The 18,107-nt window shown below is 52.2% G+C and overlaps 1 protein-coding gene across 33 annotated transcripts in view; it reads left to right on the forward strand.

Annotated features, from left to right (window-relative positions):
- SORBS1 (sorbin and SH3 domain containing 1) overlaps positions 1-18,107 on the forward strand; it is a 184,524-nt gene that overhangs the window by 93,254 nt on the left and 73,163 nt on the right. For 18 of the 33 annotated variants that reach the window (XM_045291474.1, XM_045291473.1, XM_045291476.1 and 15 more), the window contains 3 exons: positions 7,135-7,279; positions 12,306-12,335; positions 15,865-16,037. In XM_045291474.1, coding sequence (XP_045147409.1) covers positions 7,135-7,279; positions 12,306-12,335; positions 15,865-16,037 — 348 coding nt within the window. Of the gene's footprint in view, positions 1-2,874; positions 3,244-7,134; positions 7,280-12,305; positions 12,336-15,864; positions 16,038-18,107 lie in introns of all 33 variants that reach the window. The other 15 variants (XM_045291448.1, XM_045291452.1, XM_045291454.1 and 12 more) reach the window with 1 other exon arrangement.

Below are 18,107 nucleotides of genomic sequence, written 5' to 3' on the forward strand. Positions count from 1 at the left end.
AGGTCAGTGAAGGAAATCCAGGAAAACGAGCTGTCCTCCTCCCATCTCCCATGGTCCGATTCCCAGGGGAGTCACAGGCTGGCAGATGGCTCTCTTTGAAATGAGATTCACTCCATTTCTCTGCCCTCTCCCCCGCTGAGACCCGAAGCAGAACTAGGAGTTGTGCTGAGAGAAGGGAAATGAGACGTGAAGTACAACTTTCTAGCTGTGAACTTGTAACCAGGGCTCTGGGCTGAAGCACTTGAGTCCTGGGCTATCTGTGCTTGTCAGTGGGCAGGGTGGGAGTGGCTGAACGGACCCTCCGGGGCTTCTTTGTCTGGACCCTTGACTGCATGCGTCACAACTGGAAGACAGGTGCCTTAGCTCTCATGTGCCTTAGCTCTCATGCTCGTCTTCTTTGTCATCGTGAGCTCTATCAAAGTGTTTCCTCCAAGAGCGCATGTGGAGGAGAGGCCTTCGCGTTCTCTTCGTGATGAGCTTTAATTTGTCTTGCTTAGGGGGCGCATTGCTAGATTTGAGTGCTTCCATGAAGACATCTGTCGCCTCTGAACCAGGGTTTCAAATTGGTCCTATTTCAGCTCCCACCTCCTGAGAATTTGCATTTCCACATCAGATATATGGAGTCAAAATCAACAGTTTAACAAGATCCCCAGGTGCTGTGGAGGGGGGTGGGAGGGCATGGAAAAATAATATCTGTCAATTGCATTTTTCCATGAGCGGTCTGACACCCCCCTCTACATGAGGTGATTTGCATTTCCAACCCAGATACTGAATCCATCTAGTAACAGGACCCCAGGGGACAAGTATACATAAAACCCCCAGGTGAAAGGCTTACACCTAAGAATCACACAGACCTTGTTCAAATACAGGCTCTGAAATCAAATTCTTAGGGAGTTGAATCAGAACAAGCCTCTATCTAAGTCTTGCAAATGGACAGAAATAAGGCCCCTTCCTCCAGTTCTGTCTCCTCCCAGAAAAGACTGAAAGGCGTGGAGAAGAGTTTCAGTGAGCTTTTTTTTTTTTTTTAATTTCACAAACTTTTTCCGAGAAAATGGATGGTTTACAGAACATTTGCAAGGTGTCCAGAGAGCAGGAACTTAAATGTTGAAAGTTAAAAACTTGGAAAAGTCTTTGAGGAAAAGTGTGAGAGGGAATAGGGGTGCTGGGGGGCCTCTCCCACTCGGGCGTCCCTGTTCGGTCAGGAGGCCCGGAAACAAGTGCAGGTCCACAAAACTCTGGGTACCAGCATGGGCTTAGCAAATGGCGCCCCGGGGCTGCTCCCTCCTTTTGCTGTAAAGGAGAGGGCGGGGCCTGGTCCTTCACAGGTGAGTATGGTTAGGGCTGGACGGCTTGGCTGACCCAGCAGGGGCGTGTGGGCACCGAGCAGCTCTCAGCTGAGGATTTGCCGGAAGCCCTGTCGGGTATTGCCTTTTCTTTGTTCCCGTGAGCTGTTGCTGTTTCTAATGGTCGTCCTTCTTCCCATTGCCCCTCGTCTCTCTCCCCACCTTGCCTCTGGCACCCTGTGGCCAAATACTGAAGGTTCTCTCTGCCCCACGCTCCCTCCTTCCTCAAGAGGACAGCTTTGCACGGCAGCCCCCCACCCTCTGCTGTGCCTCCAGGGATTCCCTCTACCTGAGCTCACCACGGCCTTACCTCTCACTTAGCACCCCCAGCCAGCAGGCCCCCTCACGACCCCAGCCCCCCACCTCAGTTCCCAAAGGTGCAGTGTGCCCTGGTCCCTGGCTTCCGGGTACCGCGGTCCCCTCTGCTTTTCCGCAGCTCCCGCGGCAGCACCCTGCAGCCACGGGGACAGTGGATAGCAAGAATGTGAGCTCTAATCCACGTCACACTGCTGTTGGTAGCAAAAAGGTCAGCAGCTTATATGTGCCTTGTTTATCCAATAACGTTGGCCTGGTGGCATCAGAGCGCGCCTCCCGTGTTGCACGTGACCACCGGGCCCCAGGCACTCCCCGGGAAGCTGCAGGCACTGGAGCACCCCGGGCTCCCAGCATCTCCCACACAGCAGGCGCCGGAAAGCCACCCTTTGCTCCTCCTCCTGACTCTCCCCAGCTGTTCTCTGCCAGCCTTAAAGATGCCGCTAACCACGGTGAGAGCCCTTCCCCAGGGACTCGGGCTTCGCTCCCAGGTGCGGTAAGACCACCTGTGCTAGACCCTCAGGTGCCCTCTGATCCCGAAAACCGGAGGAGAAAAGAGCCTTCCCCTTTGCAGCCGTGCTGTCCAGCCAAGGCAAGAACGAGAAATTGTGTGTGTGTGTGTGTGTGTGTGTGTGTGTGTGTGTGTGTGTGTGTGTGTGTCTCTGTCTCTTCTGCACCGTCTCTTTCCAGACGGATGCCAGTGCCTGTGTTTGTCGATTGGAGTGCCCTCCCCTCTCCCTGTGGAAATAGCTCAGCAGCCTGGTTGTTCTCAGCCTCGCTCCTCTCCCTCCCTCCCAAAGGTTTGAGTTTGCCTGAGTGGGTGTAGAACCCAGAGGTGAGCTCTAGTGCATTGACGTTGTATGACATGATGCCAGGGAACTTGCCCCCTCGCGCCCAGGTGCTACAGGTGGTTTTGTGGGGTTGAACACTGCCCGCTTGCCCCATCTGTGGTTCTGTCTCCCTCTCCCTCTCTCCTAAAGTGTTAAAGGGATTCAAAAATAGATGGATGGAAAGTGGACTTGGATGGGGCTCCCTCCAGTGTCACCGAATATCAGGAGGCCTGCTGGCTCACAGCGGCATCTCCTGCCCTCTGTGGAAAGGGCACCGATGACATAGTTTTCAGAGCACATCATGGGATGGCTGTTCCCGACGATTTAAATGTGGGATTCCTTCTTCTCTGCCATTCCCCTTTGCGTAACGACCCCCTTATTTCCTGCAGGATGCCACTTCCTCCAGCCCAGCCCAGCCTGAGATAATAGTTGTCCCTCTCTACCTGGTTAACACTGACAGAGGGCAAGAAGCCACTGCCAGACCTCCAGCACCTTTGGGGCCGACTGGCCATGCCCCCACATTCCCGGCGACCACCCCTGCCGGCTCGCCTCTGACCCTGCCGACACTAGATGATTTCATTCCCCCTCATCTGCAGAGGCGGCCCCACCACAGCCAGCCTGCCAGTGCTCCTGGCTCCTTGCCCCCCATTAGCCAGACTTCACCATCCTTCTCACCACCACCTCCACTGGTCCCCCCCATCCCGGAGGACCTCCACAGAGTCTTGGAGCCTGACCTCACAGGAGCTGTCTCAAGTACCGTAAGCTTGCCGGAATCCCACCCCCACCCTACCCCACCCCACCTCTCCTCTCCTCTCCTCTCCCAGTTTTCCTGAATGACTACTCCCTGCAGGAGGATCCTGCCCCCTTTCTCACTGGAATACTAAGCCCCTGAGGAACTGAGCGTTGGCTGTGTGCTTTCGCCCGAGTGCATGCCACCCACGTGTGTGCCCTGGATCTCACGGAGCCCTGGGGTGCCTATCCTCCTCTGTCCTATCTGGAATGCACCTCTTCCTGAAAGAACCTTTTCCCTCGGAGAGAACGGCACCTGCTGCATTGACATCAGCGATGAAGCAACACATAAAGATAAGCAAGACAGGTGCAGCTCAGGAAAGCTGAGGATTTAGGGGGAAAAGTCCGTGGCAGATGTGGGGCTGAATAGCAAGCGTCTCTCCAGCAGAGGAGGTGGTTGTAGCGGGGGGAGAAATTCAGCTCTGTCATTGATTTAACCAGGAAGCATGCCTGCCCCCTCTTATATACAGAGATGACAGGAAACAGAACCAGGAGAGAGCTGGGTTTCATGTAGCCAATGGATAGGGACGCCTTATACAAATGCTAGGACTGCTTCCTCCGAAGGCAGGGAATTGCTGGATGCCACTGCCCACTCGGGGAGGCACAGGGCTCTGAGAGCTCAGGTCTCATCCTGTGGGAGAAGAGCCCTGTCACAGGTGAGGAAGCCTAGCTTGTCACAGAGGAAAAAGCTGAGTCCAAGAACTTAGGTCTGTTCTCCTCCCCTTGGGAGCCCTGGGACTTACCCAGAACCTCAGTGACCGTGATACGGCGGGAGTCTGTGGGTGTGTTCGCAGGGCTGTGACGTTCAGTGGGGCCAGGCATGCCTGGCATCGAGCAAGTGCCCAATGAGTATTGGCTGCTGTGGTGGGGAGTGAAGAGGGTACATTACTGAGGACCTGCCATACTAAGTGGGTGGTCAAAGCCACTCAAAAGTAAGTAAGTGGCTTGTTATCAGTCCCTGAGCTCCTGTCATGTTCTGGGCTCTGCTTGGTGTGCTAGGTATGACTGGGCAGGTCAAAGGATTTTTTTTAAAGGTCAGGGTAGGTTCTCAAGCTTAGAGTGCTTGGGAGTCACCGGAGGGGCAGAAAAGTTAGTTATTGATCCCTGCGTCATGGGCTCAGAGTCTCCGATGGAGTGGATCTGATAGGGAGACTTGGAACTCTGACCGAGTGAATGGTCACTCTGGGAGATTCTGATGCTGAATGGTCTACAGAACACACTTTGAGAAATAGTGGTCTAGTGGTTGGGTAACTGTGTGATGGTAGTAAACATTCGCTGGGATCCCTTCGAGTAAAGGGAAACCAAGCCAAACCCACTGTCAGCGAGACTCGCCTAATAAAACGGGCCCCAGTAGCTCGTTAAACTAATGCTGGTCATTCACAAAGCGGGAAGGAACCTTCCTGTTAGAGAAGTTGCAGGAGGCATCAGGCAAGCCAGAGCTGGGAGCTGCTGTGTCCTGGGAACTGGCCTCTTCTCAGATTTCTAGATGTGCCCACCCTAGTGTTAAGTCAGCACGAGCTAGACATGGCTCAACACTGTTGGCTGCTTCTCTGCTGCACTGGCTTCTACCAGCATCTCCTTCACCTCAAGCTCCACGTGAGGGTGAATTTGGAAGCCTGGTGTTGTTTTTGAAAAGTGCGGATGTCTTTGCTTTGGGCACAGAAAGTGAGTCTTGGCCCTCGTCTGCCGCCGTGAGATCTGTTGTGCACCTGCAGTGCAGCATTTGCTTAGATCTAGGTTTGCATGTCCAGGTTCTTACAGGTGTTCCTGTAGCAGTGCCAAGACCGTTTCCAAAGTTTCTGCATCCATCCTGGTATAGATATATCTCGGGGGAGACTTAAAATTACCCAGTGACTTCCAGATCAACCCCCAGTAGTAGAGAAGGAGGTGAAAGAGGAACCTGTTGGGGTTCCTCTGTTGAATGAGAATCATCGGAGAATGAGCCCCAGTGGATGAGTCAGTCCCTGGGCCTGCAGCGCGCTGAGAGTCGGAAGGAGGAACGGGAGTCCTGTTGATTGGTCTGGGTTCTCTTCAGCAGTAGCCCTTTTTATGGCGCTCCAACAAAGCACACGCTGTAGCAGGAAACATTGCACATGCCCCTCAGTCCACTCAGACATTGTAGACATGTATCCTTCATAGCACCATATGCCTGGTGTGTGGTGGTTTGGGGTGTTACATTACAGCAGTTGCCATCGGTATGTCACTTACCATTATTATGCCACCTTGGAAGTCAATTAGGAAGGGTAGTTGTTTTCCACTAACAAATGAACTGGAGAAGAGGTACTTTGGACAAGGTTACACTGAGCCCCTCAAGTCTTGGGGAAAGATCGTATTTAGTCAGTGGAGCTGCCCCTCTTAACAGTTGGGGCTATTTATGGAACCTTCCACAGGGGTGGACTGACCAAGCCAGAATTTACAAAGCCCCTAGTGGGTGTCAGGAACTGTCCCCAGAGCTGACGCTCATGCCATCATGGGCACATGTTCTCTGGGCAAAAGTTCCTGAGAAACCCCTTTGCTGGCAGACAGTCCCATCATTCAGGTGGCATTTATTAAGTACCTGCTGTTGGCAGAGGGTAGAGCTGGAATGGGGAAGAGCAAGAGAAAGAGGAGAGGGTCTTGGTGCTTGTCTCTGGGGGTCCCCAGAGAAGGGATCAACATCCAACCTGTTGCTATCAAGTAGATTCCCCTGTGTGCCAGTCGAGCTGTGGGCTTTCCGTGATGGGTTTTTCAGAAGTAGATCACTAAGTCTTTTTTCCAAGGGCCCGTGGTTGGCTCGAACAGCCAACTTTTGGTTAGTAGCTGAGCCCGCACCGTCCAGGGACTCTGCTTACATAGTAGAGTTGGGCTTGGTCAGTGCGTCTCTAGTGGGCCATCATGGATGATGGCTCTAAAACATCTTGGTCTTCAACGCCTTTGAGAATGAGGTGCCTTCTGGTTTTCTCCCCCAAACTCACTGTCATCGAGTCAGCTCTGACCCCCGGGCAGGGTAGAACTGCCTCTGTGGGTTTCCCAAGGCTGTAACGCTCTACTGGAGTAGAGAGCCTCGTCTTTCTCCCTGGCTTTAGAACCCGAGCATTCCAGCATGGAACGTTAACAGCATGACTAGATACACTGGAAACACGGGCCTGAGTATCCTGGTTACAGTGCCGGGCTCTCGTTTTCGCTCGTTGACCAAAACTGTATTCCAGCCATTGCACGTTAGCCTCGGGGTTAATCATTTTACTGGTCCGTCTGATGGTGACCTCGGGTTTTTCAAATCCGGGTTTTCACCAGGGCATCTTTCACGGGGATCTTGGTCATTCCAGTATGGAGTGAGAGACATCACCTCAGGCCAGGGCCATAGCCAGGTCCCGGAAGCACGCTTTGTGTGAACTTGTTCAGTGACGTGAAGCCGAGCTGCTTCCTGAGAGCACACTCCTCGCTGGTCACTGCTGTCATTTTGCCCTCACTCTCTCTCAAGTTTCTCCACACCACGCGCATGAAACTGACCCCTTCCAGCCGGCTCTTGTTCCTGGCTCACTTCTGGAATTGCATGAGTTGTGCATGTTGTTCGAATTGGATCTGAACTGGCTTTTTCTCCTAACTGGGCTGACCCGCGATGATGGCCGGGCAGGGATAATGACGGATATTACTGAGCCCCTCAGTAACATTCACTTTCCCTCTCCCTCCCCTCACTAATACCAAGAAAGAGAATGAGTCTCCCAGATTAAACTTCTAACTGGAATTAATGATGTGTCTCCTTGTTTACATTTCTTTTTTAGAATGAGGTGGTTTTAAGCTTTCCATTTCTCCCTCTCAGACAGTATTAACTCCAGGTTCCGTGTGTTTACAGCTTGTGACAGCGTGTGCTTTCTTTCCAGGGCTCAAGTCCTCTATTAAATGAAGCTTCCTCCCCCCGCATCGGAACGGATGCCCAGCCCTTGACACCGGTCAGCAAGCCATCCTCTGCCTACCCCTCCACCACCATCGTCAACCCGACCATTGTGCTCTTGCAGCACAATCGAGGTGAGGGAGCTTCACGTGCATCCCAGTCCTCCGCTCATTGGGATCAGCAGAGCGCTCCTTTGACCAGAAGTCTGCCCTCCATGGACAAGTTCAGCAGTCCAGAGCTTCCCTGAGGCCCTCTGCACCTGGTTCTCTTCATTCCCAGGTGCTATAGATTACGTTACAGGGATTGGCAGAGGGCTTGTCCACGGGGTGACTTCAGGTAGAGCTCTTGGGTGGCATAGACAGTTGGTTAAGCACCAGCTTTACAAGCCAAAAGGTTGGTGGTTCAGATCCACCCAGACACACTTTGGAAGTAAGGTTGAACAGTCTGTTTCCAGAAGGTCATTGTCTTGACGGCCCCATAGCGTGTAGCTCTACTCTGTATCCTCAGGGTTACCTTGAGTGGAAAGGTAAGTAAGGTAAGAGTTGTGCGAATTGCTTGTATACCTCAGGTGTAAATTGAGAGTCGTGCACATTGCTTTTATACCTTAGGTGTGTACGTTGGTCATTTTCAGCTGGTAAGACCACACATTGGTCGAGAGAAGGGTTAAAGTCTGTACCTTGTAATTCCTTGTCATGGGAATTCTAATTAGAGGCTTTGCATGGAAGACCTAGCTACCCTAAGACCTCTTTGACGTAAGGTCATAAGCGCGTTAGTTCTTTGACACCATGAATTATCTAGGAGACCTAGCAATCCCCTTAAGGACCAAAAATTTTGTTCTTACAGATTTTTTTTTTGGTAGAAAAATGCATACAATACAAAATATTTTTTTCTGCTCTAAAACAGAGGGCGTTGAACTTTTTTCATCATTTATTGACAATCCTTCTTGCCCCGAGCCCCTTGGGGACAGGGAATTTATGTGACCTTCTACTGGTACAAGGAGCTTGGTAGCACTGCAGGCTACGCGTTGGGCTGCTAACCAGCCAAGTTGTTGGTTCAAGCTCCACTGTCTCCCTGTGGGAGAAAGACGAGGCTCGTATAAAGCTGTACAGCCTCAGAAACGCTATAGGATTGCTGTGAGTCGGAACCGACTCCCTGGCTGGGTTGCGTTTCGAGGCTGCTCCTCTGCGTGGCCGTAGACGACTCAGCTTTGAGCTTTTGAGTGTGTTGCTCTGTTTCTTTCTCTTACTGGGTCCAGTGGGTCATTTTCCTCACTAAAGGATATTGGGACTAGGCAAAGCAGAAGTGTTCCGAGGTAATAGTTGTATGTGTCTGACCCTTCTGCTTCACAATTCCAGTGCATGAGACTCAATCCAGAGTTTTGCATTTTGGAATCCCACCGAGGGATAAAGCCATCTGCTGTGTGAACCAATACCAACTTCAAGCTGCTTCCTAGGGTAGAAAGGGTGTTTGAATTTGAACTCCGAAGAACTGTAGAGGTGCACGTTGCTCAGAGCTCAGCACTGGGCACCACATCTTCCTCTTCTTGCCTCTCCGCTTGCCTGCTTCTTAGCTGCCCTCCCCAACCTCGGCCTCCCTCTGCATTAGCTCGGCTGAGAATGAGACTGGAGTCTATTTTTAATTGTCTTCTGTTGCCGGCTCCTCACTCGAAGAGTGGCTGAATGGAGCATTTTCTCCCTCTCTCACTCAGAAGCTTCCCACTCAGATGTTCATTCTGGTGGTGCGTCTCTGCCTCTGCCCTCTCTGCACGGCCCCACGTTCCTCAGGCGATCCCAAGGGCCCAACCCTCACACTGCGCTATGCAAGACCCTATTCTTCTCCATCCAGCCCGGCCCTGCCCCTTACCAGCAGGGGCGCTCTCGATCCAGAAAGGGTCTGTAATCCAGGACTGAGTGCGTGTGGGGTTCTCTGTGAACCTCTTTGTGACTCATCCTTTTAAAATACCAAACAGAAGCAAGTGAGTTCCCAGAAAGAAAAGCCGTTTCTTTAAAGGGGGTGGGGGGGGGCTTATTCCCCAGGCAACCCGGTTCTTGGGAACGCCAAGTCTAATGTCAGCTGCTTCTCCGAGTTCCTCTCTGGGGGCAGCTGGTGAGACAGCTTCGGCCGCAGGCGTGACTCCAGTTCTTGCTTCTCCTTAGGACCCATGACTCCTCGTGTTTTTCCAAATATTCTTTGACTCTTGCCTTTTCTCTCTTATCTGAGCTCTGCCCTTGGGTGTGAAGGTCAGAATTTCGGGAGGAGATAGATAACACACCTTTCAGAAAAGATAGAACCTCCTCTCTGGGGGACGGACAACAGAAAAGTGGGTCAAGGGAGACATCGGGCAGTGTAAGATATGACAAAATAATAATTTATAAATTATCAAGGGCTCATGAGGGAGGGTGGATTGGGGAGGGAGAGGGAAAAAATGAGCTGATACCAAGGGCTCAAGTAGAAAGCAAATATTTTGAGAATGATGAGGGCAACAAATGTGCTTGGCACAATGGATGGATGTGTGGATTGTGATAAGAGTTGTACGAGCCCCCAATAAAGTGGTTTCAAAAAAAAGAAATGAATGATGAAGGCATATAATATATTTTTAAAAATTAAAAATAAAGGAATAGAAGCAATAGCCATCATGATAGAACCATGGCTGTCAATCAGGCCCCAGTCATGTCAGGCTGTCAATCAGGCCGCTATGTCAGAGTAGAACTGTGCTCCGTCGGGTTTTCAGTGACTGATGTCTTTTTTTTGGAAGAAGATTTCCCAGGTCTTTTTCCTAAGGCACCCCTGGGTGGGCTCCAACCTCCAACCCATTGGATGGCAGCTGAGCACGCTCACTGCATGTATTGTCCTGTGGCTCCGGTGAAATGGCAGCATTCCGTAAAGGGCACCCGGACAACATTGGGTCCAGTACCTCAACAGGTCAGGCCTGGCTGGGGGGAACTCATCAGCCACCAACAACCGTCAAGAACGAGTCTGCTTAACTGAGGAGGTGGGGCAGGAAGCGCCCAGGGGCTGGGCAGCTGCCTAGCGTTGTGTTACTAATTGTATATGGGGTTGAGGTCAAGCGTGTTTTGGGCCTCTTTTTGTAATGTACCCTATTTCGCAGTCCTGCCTTGCCTCATAGACGGTACCCGTAACAACAATTTCTTAACGATCGCAAAGTCTCCTGAGGGAAGAATAACTTGACCCCACTGCTGGGATCCTGGTGGAGTCCTTCCTAAAAAGGTGCCTCACGTTCCCTGCCACCCCCGCCCAGCTCACACTGTCCCAGGGCACAGTGTGACAATGCATATGCCTCTCCAAGCCCAGCTTCCTCCTACTTTTAAACAAACAGGGGCACCAAGCCCTTGTCTGGCCCCATCCGTTGGAACAACATAGACCCTAGCCCAGTGGTTCTGAACCTCACTAATGTGGAGACCCTTTCATACAGTTCCTCATGTAGCGGTGACCCCCAACCATAACATTATTTTCGTTGCTACTTCCTAACTGTAATTTTGCTACTGTTATGAATCGGGTGACCCCTGTGAAAGGGTCATTTAACCCCCAAAGGGGTTGAGACCCACAGGTTGAGAACTGCTGCACCTAGCCCATTTCCCGAGCTGTCCCATGCCACGTATTTGAGAGTAAATCACATGTGGCCAGTATGAGAAGATTTGAATCAGAAAACTAGGGACTCAGAGAGGCCTGCGGGTCCCCTTTTCAGATGGTCTCGATCTTCAGTGTGCACTGATCACTGACGCTCTTGGATTTCGGGAGTCTGGTGAAGCTGGGGAGCTGATACTCTACATTTTCAACAAGCAAGTGATTACCACGAGCTTACAGGGCAAGAGTGTCTGCTGACTCATGGAGGTCAAGAGCTTAACAGTTCCCAGCCGTGGCTTTTGGGGTCTAGTCTGGACACCAGCCTAGGGTGGTCAGCTCCTAACTCAGCTAAACAACACTGCTGGGAGACTATTGCTACTCTCCAGCAGAACCTTTTGTTCACCCCACGAAAGAAAAGGCCATCCACGCCTCCCGAGTGTGAAGCTCCTCCTCTCCTTCTAAGTGGAATACATTTGCTTCCGTCAGCTGAGAAAGCCCGCTGCCGAGTTTGGGAGCCATAGGTTTAGTCGAGCGCCTTGATTTAAACTGAGGCTGAGTGGGTAGGGGTTGACGTCGTGCCATCTGGCCCCCGTTGGTGACAGAGCTGGTGCCCAGATGCATGGTCCATCTGCACATCAGGGGTTGGATGGACACTGCTTCTGCGAGCTGCGAGTGCCCATGGCCACTCTGTTTACCTCTTGTCCGTACTGCTTGTGGTAGGAGATTGGGGACCCAGCCAATGGAGGCGTGCTTTAATGACAGAGCACCCTTGGGCTGGCAAGAAGTCTATTTTTATCTACGTGCCTACTTTATATTTAGCTGGGGAAGGTAAAGGTCATTTTGGGGGTGCATTTCCCATAGCACGTACACACAGGACTATGAGTGCCCAGAAGAGAGAGGGAGAGTGTGAGTGTGAGAGCGAGTGGGCGAGTGATAGGCCAGCAGAGCATGTCTTTAGTGACCAAGAACACTGGACCAGCAATGGACGGACCCAGGTTTTAGATTGTGTCATCTTGGGTCATCGGTGCCCCTTACCTGAGGCCTCTCAACCAACATGGACTTGTTAAAATGTCCCCTGTATCCCGACCAGCCAATTGATATAATGATTAAGAGCATGATGTTGAGCAAACTTGTGAACTTTTCGATGCCTCAGTTTCTCCATCGGTACAGTGGGGAGAATTGGCAGCCTGCCAGAGTTGTTGTGACCATTACAACAGTGCCCTAGTTATCGTTCCAGCTACATTTCTCCCTAAAGGTACCAAGACTGAGTGAGGTAGGCAGTCGAAGGTCCTGCTTACTTGAAAGCAAGACTGTAGAGTGGGTTTGGGAGGAGCGGTGCACGGCTAGAAAACAGTGCCCACCACCTCTCCTGGCACACAACCTAAGGGGTCCATGTCCAGGTAACGGGGGCCATGGTAACACTCTGCAGTCAGCTGGGCCACACGTCCTTGTGGCATCTAAGCCCAGAGGAGAATGGGGACACGGTGTTTGGGATCTTGATGAGCCATGCTGGGACACCTTGGTCTCACCCTGTACTGTGTGTCACTTACACGATCTTCTCTTCTTTTGTCACAGAACAGCAAAAGCGACTCAGTAGTCTCTCAGGTAGGTGGAAAATATCTGTTGGTATGTTTACCCTTTTCTGATGAAGCCCTTCTCTGGCCACCACTGAATGCTCAGTGTGTCAAGTGTCACAATGGGGCTTGCCGTGGCTCCAGGGTGGCTGGAAACAGGCATGGGTTAGCCTCTTGCCTGTAGCCTGGCGGGCACAGACCAGACAAGACCACCAAGCTAGTAACTCTGCCCCGTGGAACTGTGGTAAGTGCCTGGCTAGATACAACCAGAATATTCCACATAAAACCAACAGGGAGCTATGCTTTTGATGGCGCGTCCACGGCAGGCCTCTCTGCTCCTTTGGCTCTCTCCTGGGACGTTGTGACAAGTCCAGAGTTGGGAAGTGTGGGCAGGTTCTTCCCATTTCAGTTCGGAGTAAATGCCAGCAGATGGCCTCAGGTGAGGGCCCAGGTAGAGCCTCCAGACCAGCAGTGTTTGGAGCAGAGTCCTGGAGAAGCGCACGTTGCTCGTCCTGGAGGGAGTGTGCATGCCCCGGAGAACCTGTCACTGCAGAGCCGAGCCAGACTCCAGGTCTTCGGATTCAATAGGCCTGGGCCCGAAAGTGCACTTCCAACCAGGTGGTGCTGATGCCACCCTCTGGGCTGCCCACACTCGGCGGAGCAGGTGGTTCATCAAGAGCCAAACATGATGGGGGTGAGGGGGATGGTAACTGCAAATATCAGGTGTCAGGACTCACTCCTTGGCAGCGCAGCTGGGACAGTGTTGGGGCAGAAGCATCTTGGCTGAAATTAGGAGCATTCTCCCCAGTGGGAATCTTGCACCTCTCCCTCAGGGCTTCGTGTACGCACTGCCCTTTGAGCCCTGGTTCTACCACCTACTCAGCAGAGCATCCCCCACCATCGGGCTTCACTGTTCTAGCCCGTCAAAGGTGGGGCGTGACTATGCCTGTCTCCCAGGTGGTGGTGAAGTTCAGAGGAGAATCAGCTTAGAAATACCTGAGTGTCTGCCTTCGGCCCTCGCTCGGTGCCTGACAGATGTGAGTGTCCCTTCTCAGTGGGTGCCACCACAGCCTCGCTCCCCCGTGACGTTACTGAGCTCATGCTTGGTGTCTGGATGGAGCCGGGCTCTGGGGCTTCATCGGGGAGCCCTTGCACCCCAGCCCTCAAGCCCCTTACCCTGAGGCATGGCAGCTGGTCACCTTCCCTTGGTCACTCACGGTCACCTCTGAAGAACGAGATGTGAGCAGTAAACCATTCTCCAGCCAAAACCACCCTCGTACCCACACATGCACTGGACTTCCCTGGGCCTGTGGGTCCCGGGAGCTCCAGGTTGAGAACTCCTGATCTGGTGGATACTGAAAGCCACCGTTTTCTGAGCAGCTGTGCCCTGGTGAGTTCTGTGTGACTTCCTCCTCTGCTGTCCCCGTGATGTGTGGAGAGGCTGGATGGGGGTGGACATGGGGTTGTCACACCCTCTCCGCTTTATCAGGACTTGGCCTCAGGACGAGGACAGGTTGTGCTTGAACTCAAGGTGCCCTTCGCTGTCCCCTCCTTGAACTGCCACCCTCCAGCCCACTTCATTCCCTGGCCCCAGGCCAGGCTCCTGAGTTGAGAACAGAGCGGCTCCTGTGTGCTCCCTCCGCTGTGGAGCGTGTGGAAGGAGGGCTCCGACCTTGAGCTAGGAGAGCCGGGGTTTGTCTCCATCCTCTTCTAGCTGTTATCTGCCTCTGGGGAACCTGCCTCCTTCACCTCTTTGACCGGAGCCTCCTTACGAGGGGACAAGGGGAGGTAATCCTCAACTGGGCCTCAGAGATGTTTGTAAGCACCACCTGTGGGGGACAGGAGGGGAGAGGGCCTTGCAAATGGTAAAGTGCTGTGTAAATGTGAGGCTTTCACCGAAATGTCGACAGGCCAGAGGTCATTCTCAGCTCTAAAATAAGCTGGATGCAATCACCCTCCTTGGGCTCCGGGGTAGATCTAGTAGTGGTATTTGAGAGACTGGTGCTCCGTTAGGATTAAAAGGAAAAGGCGCCCTTAGATGCCTCTGTAGGTTCTGAAGGAGAGGCCTGCTACTCTCCATCCCTGAGCCTTGGGGGGAGCCGGGCTATGCCCAGTGCCTCTGTGGTGATGAGCTTCACTGGGGCCACCAGGCAGCCTTCCTCCTGTTAACAGGTATCTCGATGCTCCGCCCTCTGTGAACGAGACCTCGTGAAGCTCACAGCACACTTGTTTGTGTGAAAACAAGATAGAGGCTAGGACAGTGGGCAGAGGGTGGCAGGGGCCAGGCCACCCTTCCCTGAGGGCAAAGTAAGCTTGGGGGGTAAAGAGATGCTTTCCTTGAGAAGATTTCTCTCATCTCACCTGGTGCCCACGCTTGTTCCTGGTTGGTCTGTGTTTCACCTGTGTCAGCGCCTAACTTCCTGAAGTTCTCTGGGTTCCCAGGGCCCCTTGCTGTACATTCCTGGTCCATTGCCCGTCACTCAGTTAATTTCTGGGCGATTCAGTTTTGCTTTTCCATCTGTGATGATGGGCATCCCTCAGTGCATGACTTCAGCACTTCCCTTGACCTTGAAGCATCTCACTGCCACCTCAAAGTTACCATGGTCCAAAAAGAAGTGGTGCTTTCTCTCTTCCTCTCCCAGCTCTTTCCTAATGTCCCTGCTTGGGTCAGAACCCAGGGTGCCATCTTTGAGGGAAGCAAGATGGTACAGGATGGATGAGGGGAGCCCCTCGGGAGTCTGGGCACTTTCCCATGGCTCATCTGTTGCCACGTTGAAGTTCAGTGCTTGTCATTATGACCTGCTTAGGAACCAGCTGGGAATCTTGTTAACATGCAGATTCTGACTTTGTGGGTCTGGGTGGGGACACTGCCTACCAGTTGCTGCTGGTGTTGCTAGTTGGGAACTAGGAAAGCTACAGAGCCAACTTGTCAGAAGCCAGCAGTTCAATTCTGTACAGACACACACACACAGACTCACACACACTTCCTTGCCGCCATATTTAAAGCCATGTCATGATCCCTTCCTTCCTTTATAAATTCTGCCTGCAAGTTACTTCCACTTTGACTGCCCAAACTGTGCTCCTCCACGTACGTTTCTCCACATTTTGATCATTGAAGATGGTTAGAGAAAGCCACAGTTGAGTAGATTCGCATCCTTTACATAAAGTCCTCTGGTTCTCAGCTCCCTGCTGGTGTCTGATCAACGTTCTGGAGATCAACAGCGTTTTATTTGTTTTAAAGAACCCCATAGCTTTGCAGGCCATATGGCTACAGTCTGGGTCTTAACCATTCAACCCAACCAAGGCCATGGCCGTCAAAAGAACCCCTAACAGTCCATCAGGGTGTGAGTGGGTGTGGCTGGTTTTCCCAAGAAAACTTGATTTACTGAAACACACCCTAATTACTCCCATCCCACTGCGCCCCACACATGTGCCGACCCCTGCGCCGGTTGTGAGCAGTTCCAGTTGAGAATTTGCAAAGACGGGTTCCCCCGCTTAGAATGTTCATTTTGCTTTGAGGGTCCAAGAAGAGCGCCCACTAATGCGGTCTTTGTTTCCAGATTCTGGCCCAGAACGAAGAGTAGAAGAACAGAGCTTGGCGCCCACCCAGGAAAAACCCACCTCACTGGGCAGGGCTTCTGAAAGAAAGGCCCAGGATGGCGCCCGGCGTATAGTGAGGAGTGCTCAGGACCTGCGCGATGCGCCCGTGGATGAAGTGGGCCTCCCGCTCCGGGTACGACGCCTGACAGAGTGCTCTGCGGCAGCATCCCCCAAAGCCCATTTAAGTATATCGCTGAGGGCAGGTGCAGGCCACCTGCAGGTTACAGAGGCCCCACAGGAAGGACCCCACCACAACCACTGTCCCAGCCCCTGAGCTCACACTGGTCCAGAGCTCCTTGCTCAGTGGCTCTTCCCGAGCTTGAGGTGTGCTGAGTCTTGAAGAGGAAGGTGCTCTGTTTGGTGGCCTTCCTCTGTTCTGCGGAGCACGTGTGGAGATTGTTGGTCCCTGGTTACGTGTAGACAACCCCGGGGGGAGTGGACAGGGCCCTGATGGCTCCGTGGTGAAGCCATGGAATACTAAGTGGAAGGCCAGTGGTTTGCACCCTCCACACATGCTTGGGAGAGCAATGTGGTGCCGTCCTGTTCAGACGTACAGCCTTGGCAGCCCAGCTCCATCCTGTGGAGTCCCAGGGAGCGGGAATGGGCTCACTGGCAATGGGTTTGGTTTGGGGGAAGGGGAGAGAGTCTCTGAATACAGGTTCAGGAAGAATATCCCTTGATTGGAGACTTCCTGTCATTCTGAGAGAATAGGAAACAATAAAGGAGCCAGAGCAGGGTCCCTCTGCCTAGACCCCCCGGAGCAGAAGGGCTCAGGGCAGCCCAGGCCCTACGGCTTCCACCGAAGGCTGACTTGTGAAACTAGGTTAAGGCCAATTCCACTCCTCCCCGTGTGCTGCTGGTGACTGCAATGTATTCTTCTGTAATTCCCATTTAGACAAATGGGACTGTCCTTTGTGCCCCTTAGAAGGAAGCACATTAACCCGTAGAACAGCGGGCTAAGCCCCAATGGGCCTGTTCTCTGGTCCTCGGTGAGAGACAGACAGACAGAGAGAATATGAATGAGAATTACTACAAATAATACTACCAGATTCCCATTGTTCCTGACACGATCTCATTTCAACATCGCTCCCCCTACAAGCTGGGTCCTAGTTTGGTTCCCATTGAGTAGCCATGGAAGCAGACTGGAGACTCGTTCCCTTGCCCAAGATCATAGTGCAAGTAGGTGACAGAACTGTGTAACCAGACCCAAGGCCTAACCCTGTGTCAGCTACCCTCCCGCTCACCTTTTCACTAGCTCTGTGATGTATTAGACAGGGAGCCTTGGTGGTCCTGAGGGGGAAGGTGTTAGGTGACTAACTAAATGGTCAACAGTTCAAACCCACCCAAAGATAAGGCTGGCTACTCCTGTTAAGATCTTACAGTCTTGGAAACCCCATAATGGAATCGCTAAGAGTCGGTCGGAATCTACTTAAGGGCAGTGGGCTTGCGGCTTGGAGATGACCATGAGCAACTCCCTTGGGCTTTCTTTATCTCCACTTTTTTTGTCTGTAAAGTGGGAGTGAAAATATCTGATCTAACCACCTACCTGTCCCCTTCCCAGGTTTATTTTTAACTTAAAAAAAACCAAAGCCTTTGTGAGGATGAATATACCCTGCCATTGGCTGCTGTAATGGGCTGTGATTTAGTATATGCATTCTAAATCCAGCACGGGACCTAGCTATCCTTCTGCAGAGTCACCTGGATGTGGTAGAGGCCGGGCTTAACGCGCACATGCTTCGTCTCTTCACTTCAGTCCAGTGTAGTCGCCATGGAGACAGATCCTCTCTAAAAGAGGGAAAATATTTACTATCTGGCCTTTTTAGAAAGTTCTATAAGAACGAACACGTTTCAAGTGAGTCCTTGCCTACTTTCTTCAAATTCTGCACCTTTCAGACCAAATCTTTTTCTGCGGATTCAGGTCTGAATGTCTTGGTCTGCTTGTCCTTTCTCCAAAGCTGTGCATCTCTTAAAAGATTCACATATGTAATGATGGCAACATAGGTACACATATTCTTGATACAATTGATGGCTGGATGGTTACAGGAGCTGTAAGAGCCCCCAATAAAAGGACCTTCTAATAATAATAAAAGATTCGTACATGGGGCCACAAAGCTGCACAGAGTGACAGGCCAGGTTTTGACTTGGGAGGCTGCTGCGCTCTCATTTGATTCTGAGCTTGCGATCCAAGAAGTTTTCACAGTGG

This window comes from Echinops telfairi, unplaced genomic scaffold (assembly GCF_000313985.2).
Source record: "Echinops telfairi isolate 266 unplaced genomic scaffold, ASM31398v2 ScPeMD7_70;HRSCAF=299, whole genome shotgun sequence".
Classification (NCBI taxonomy): domain Eukaryota; kingdom Metazoa; phylum Chordata; class Mammalia; order Afrosoricida; family Tenrecidae; genus Echinops; species Echinops telfairi.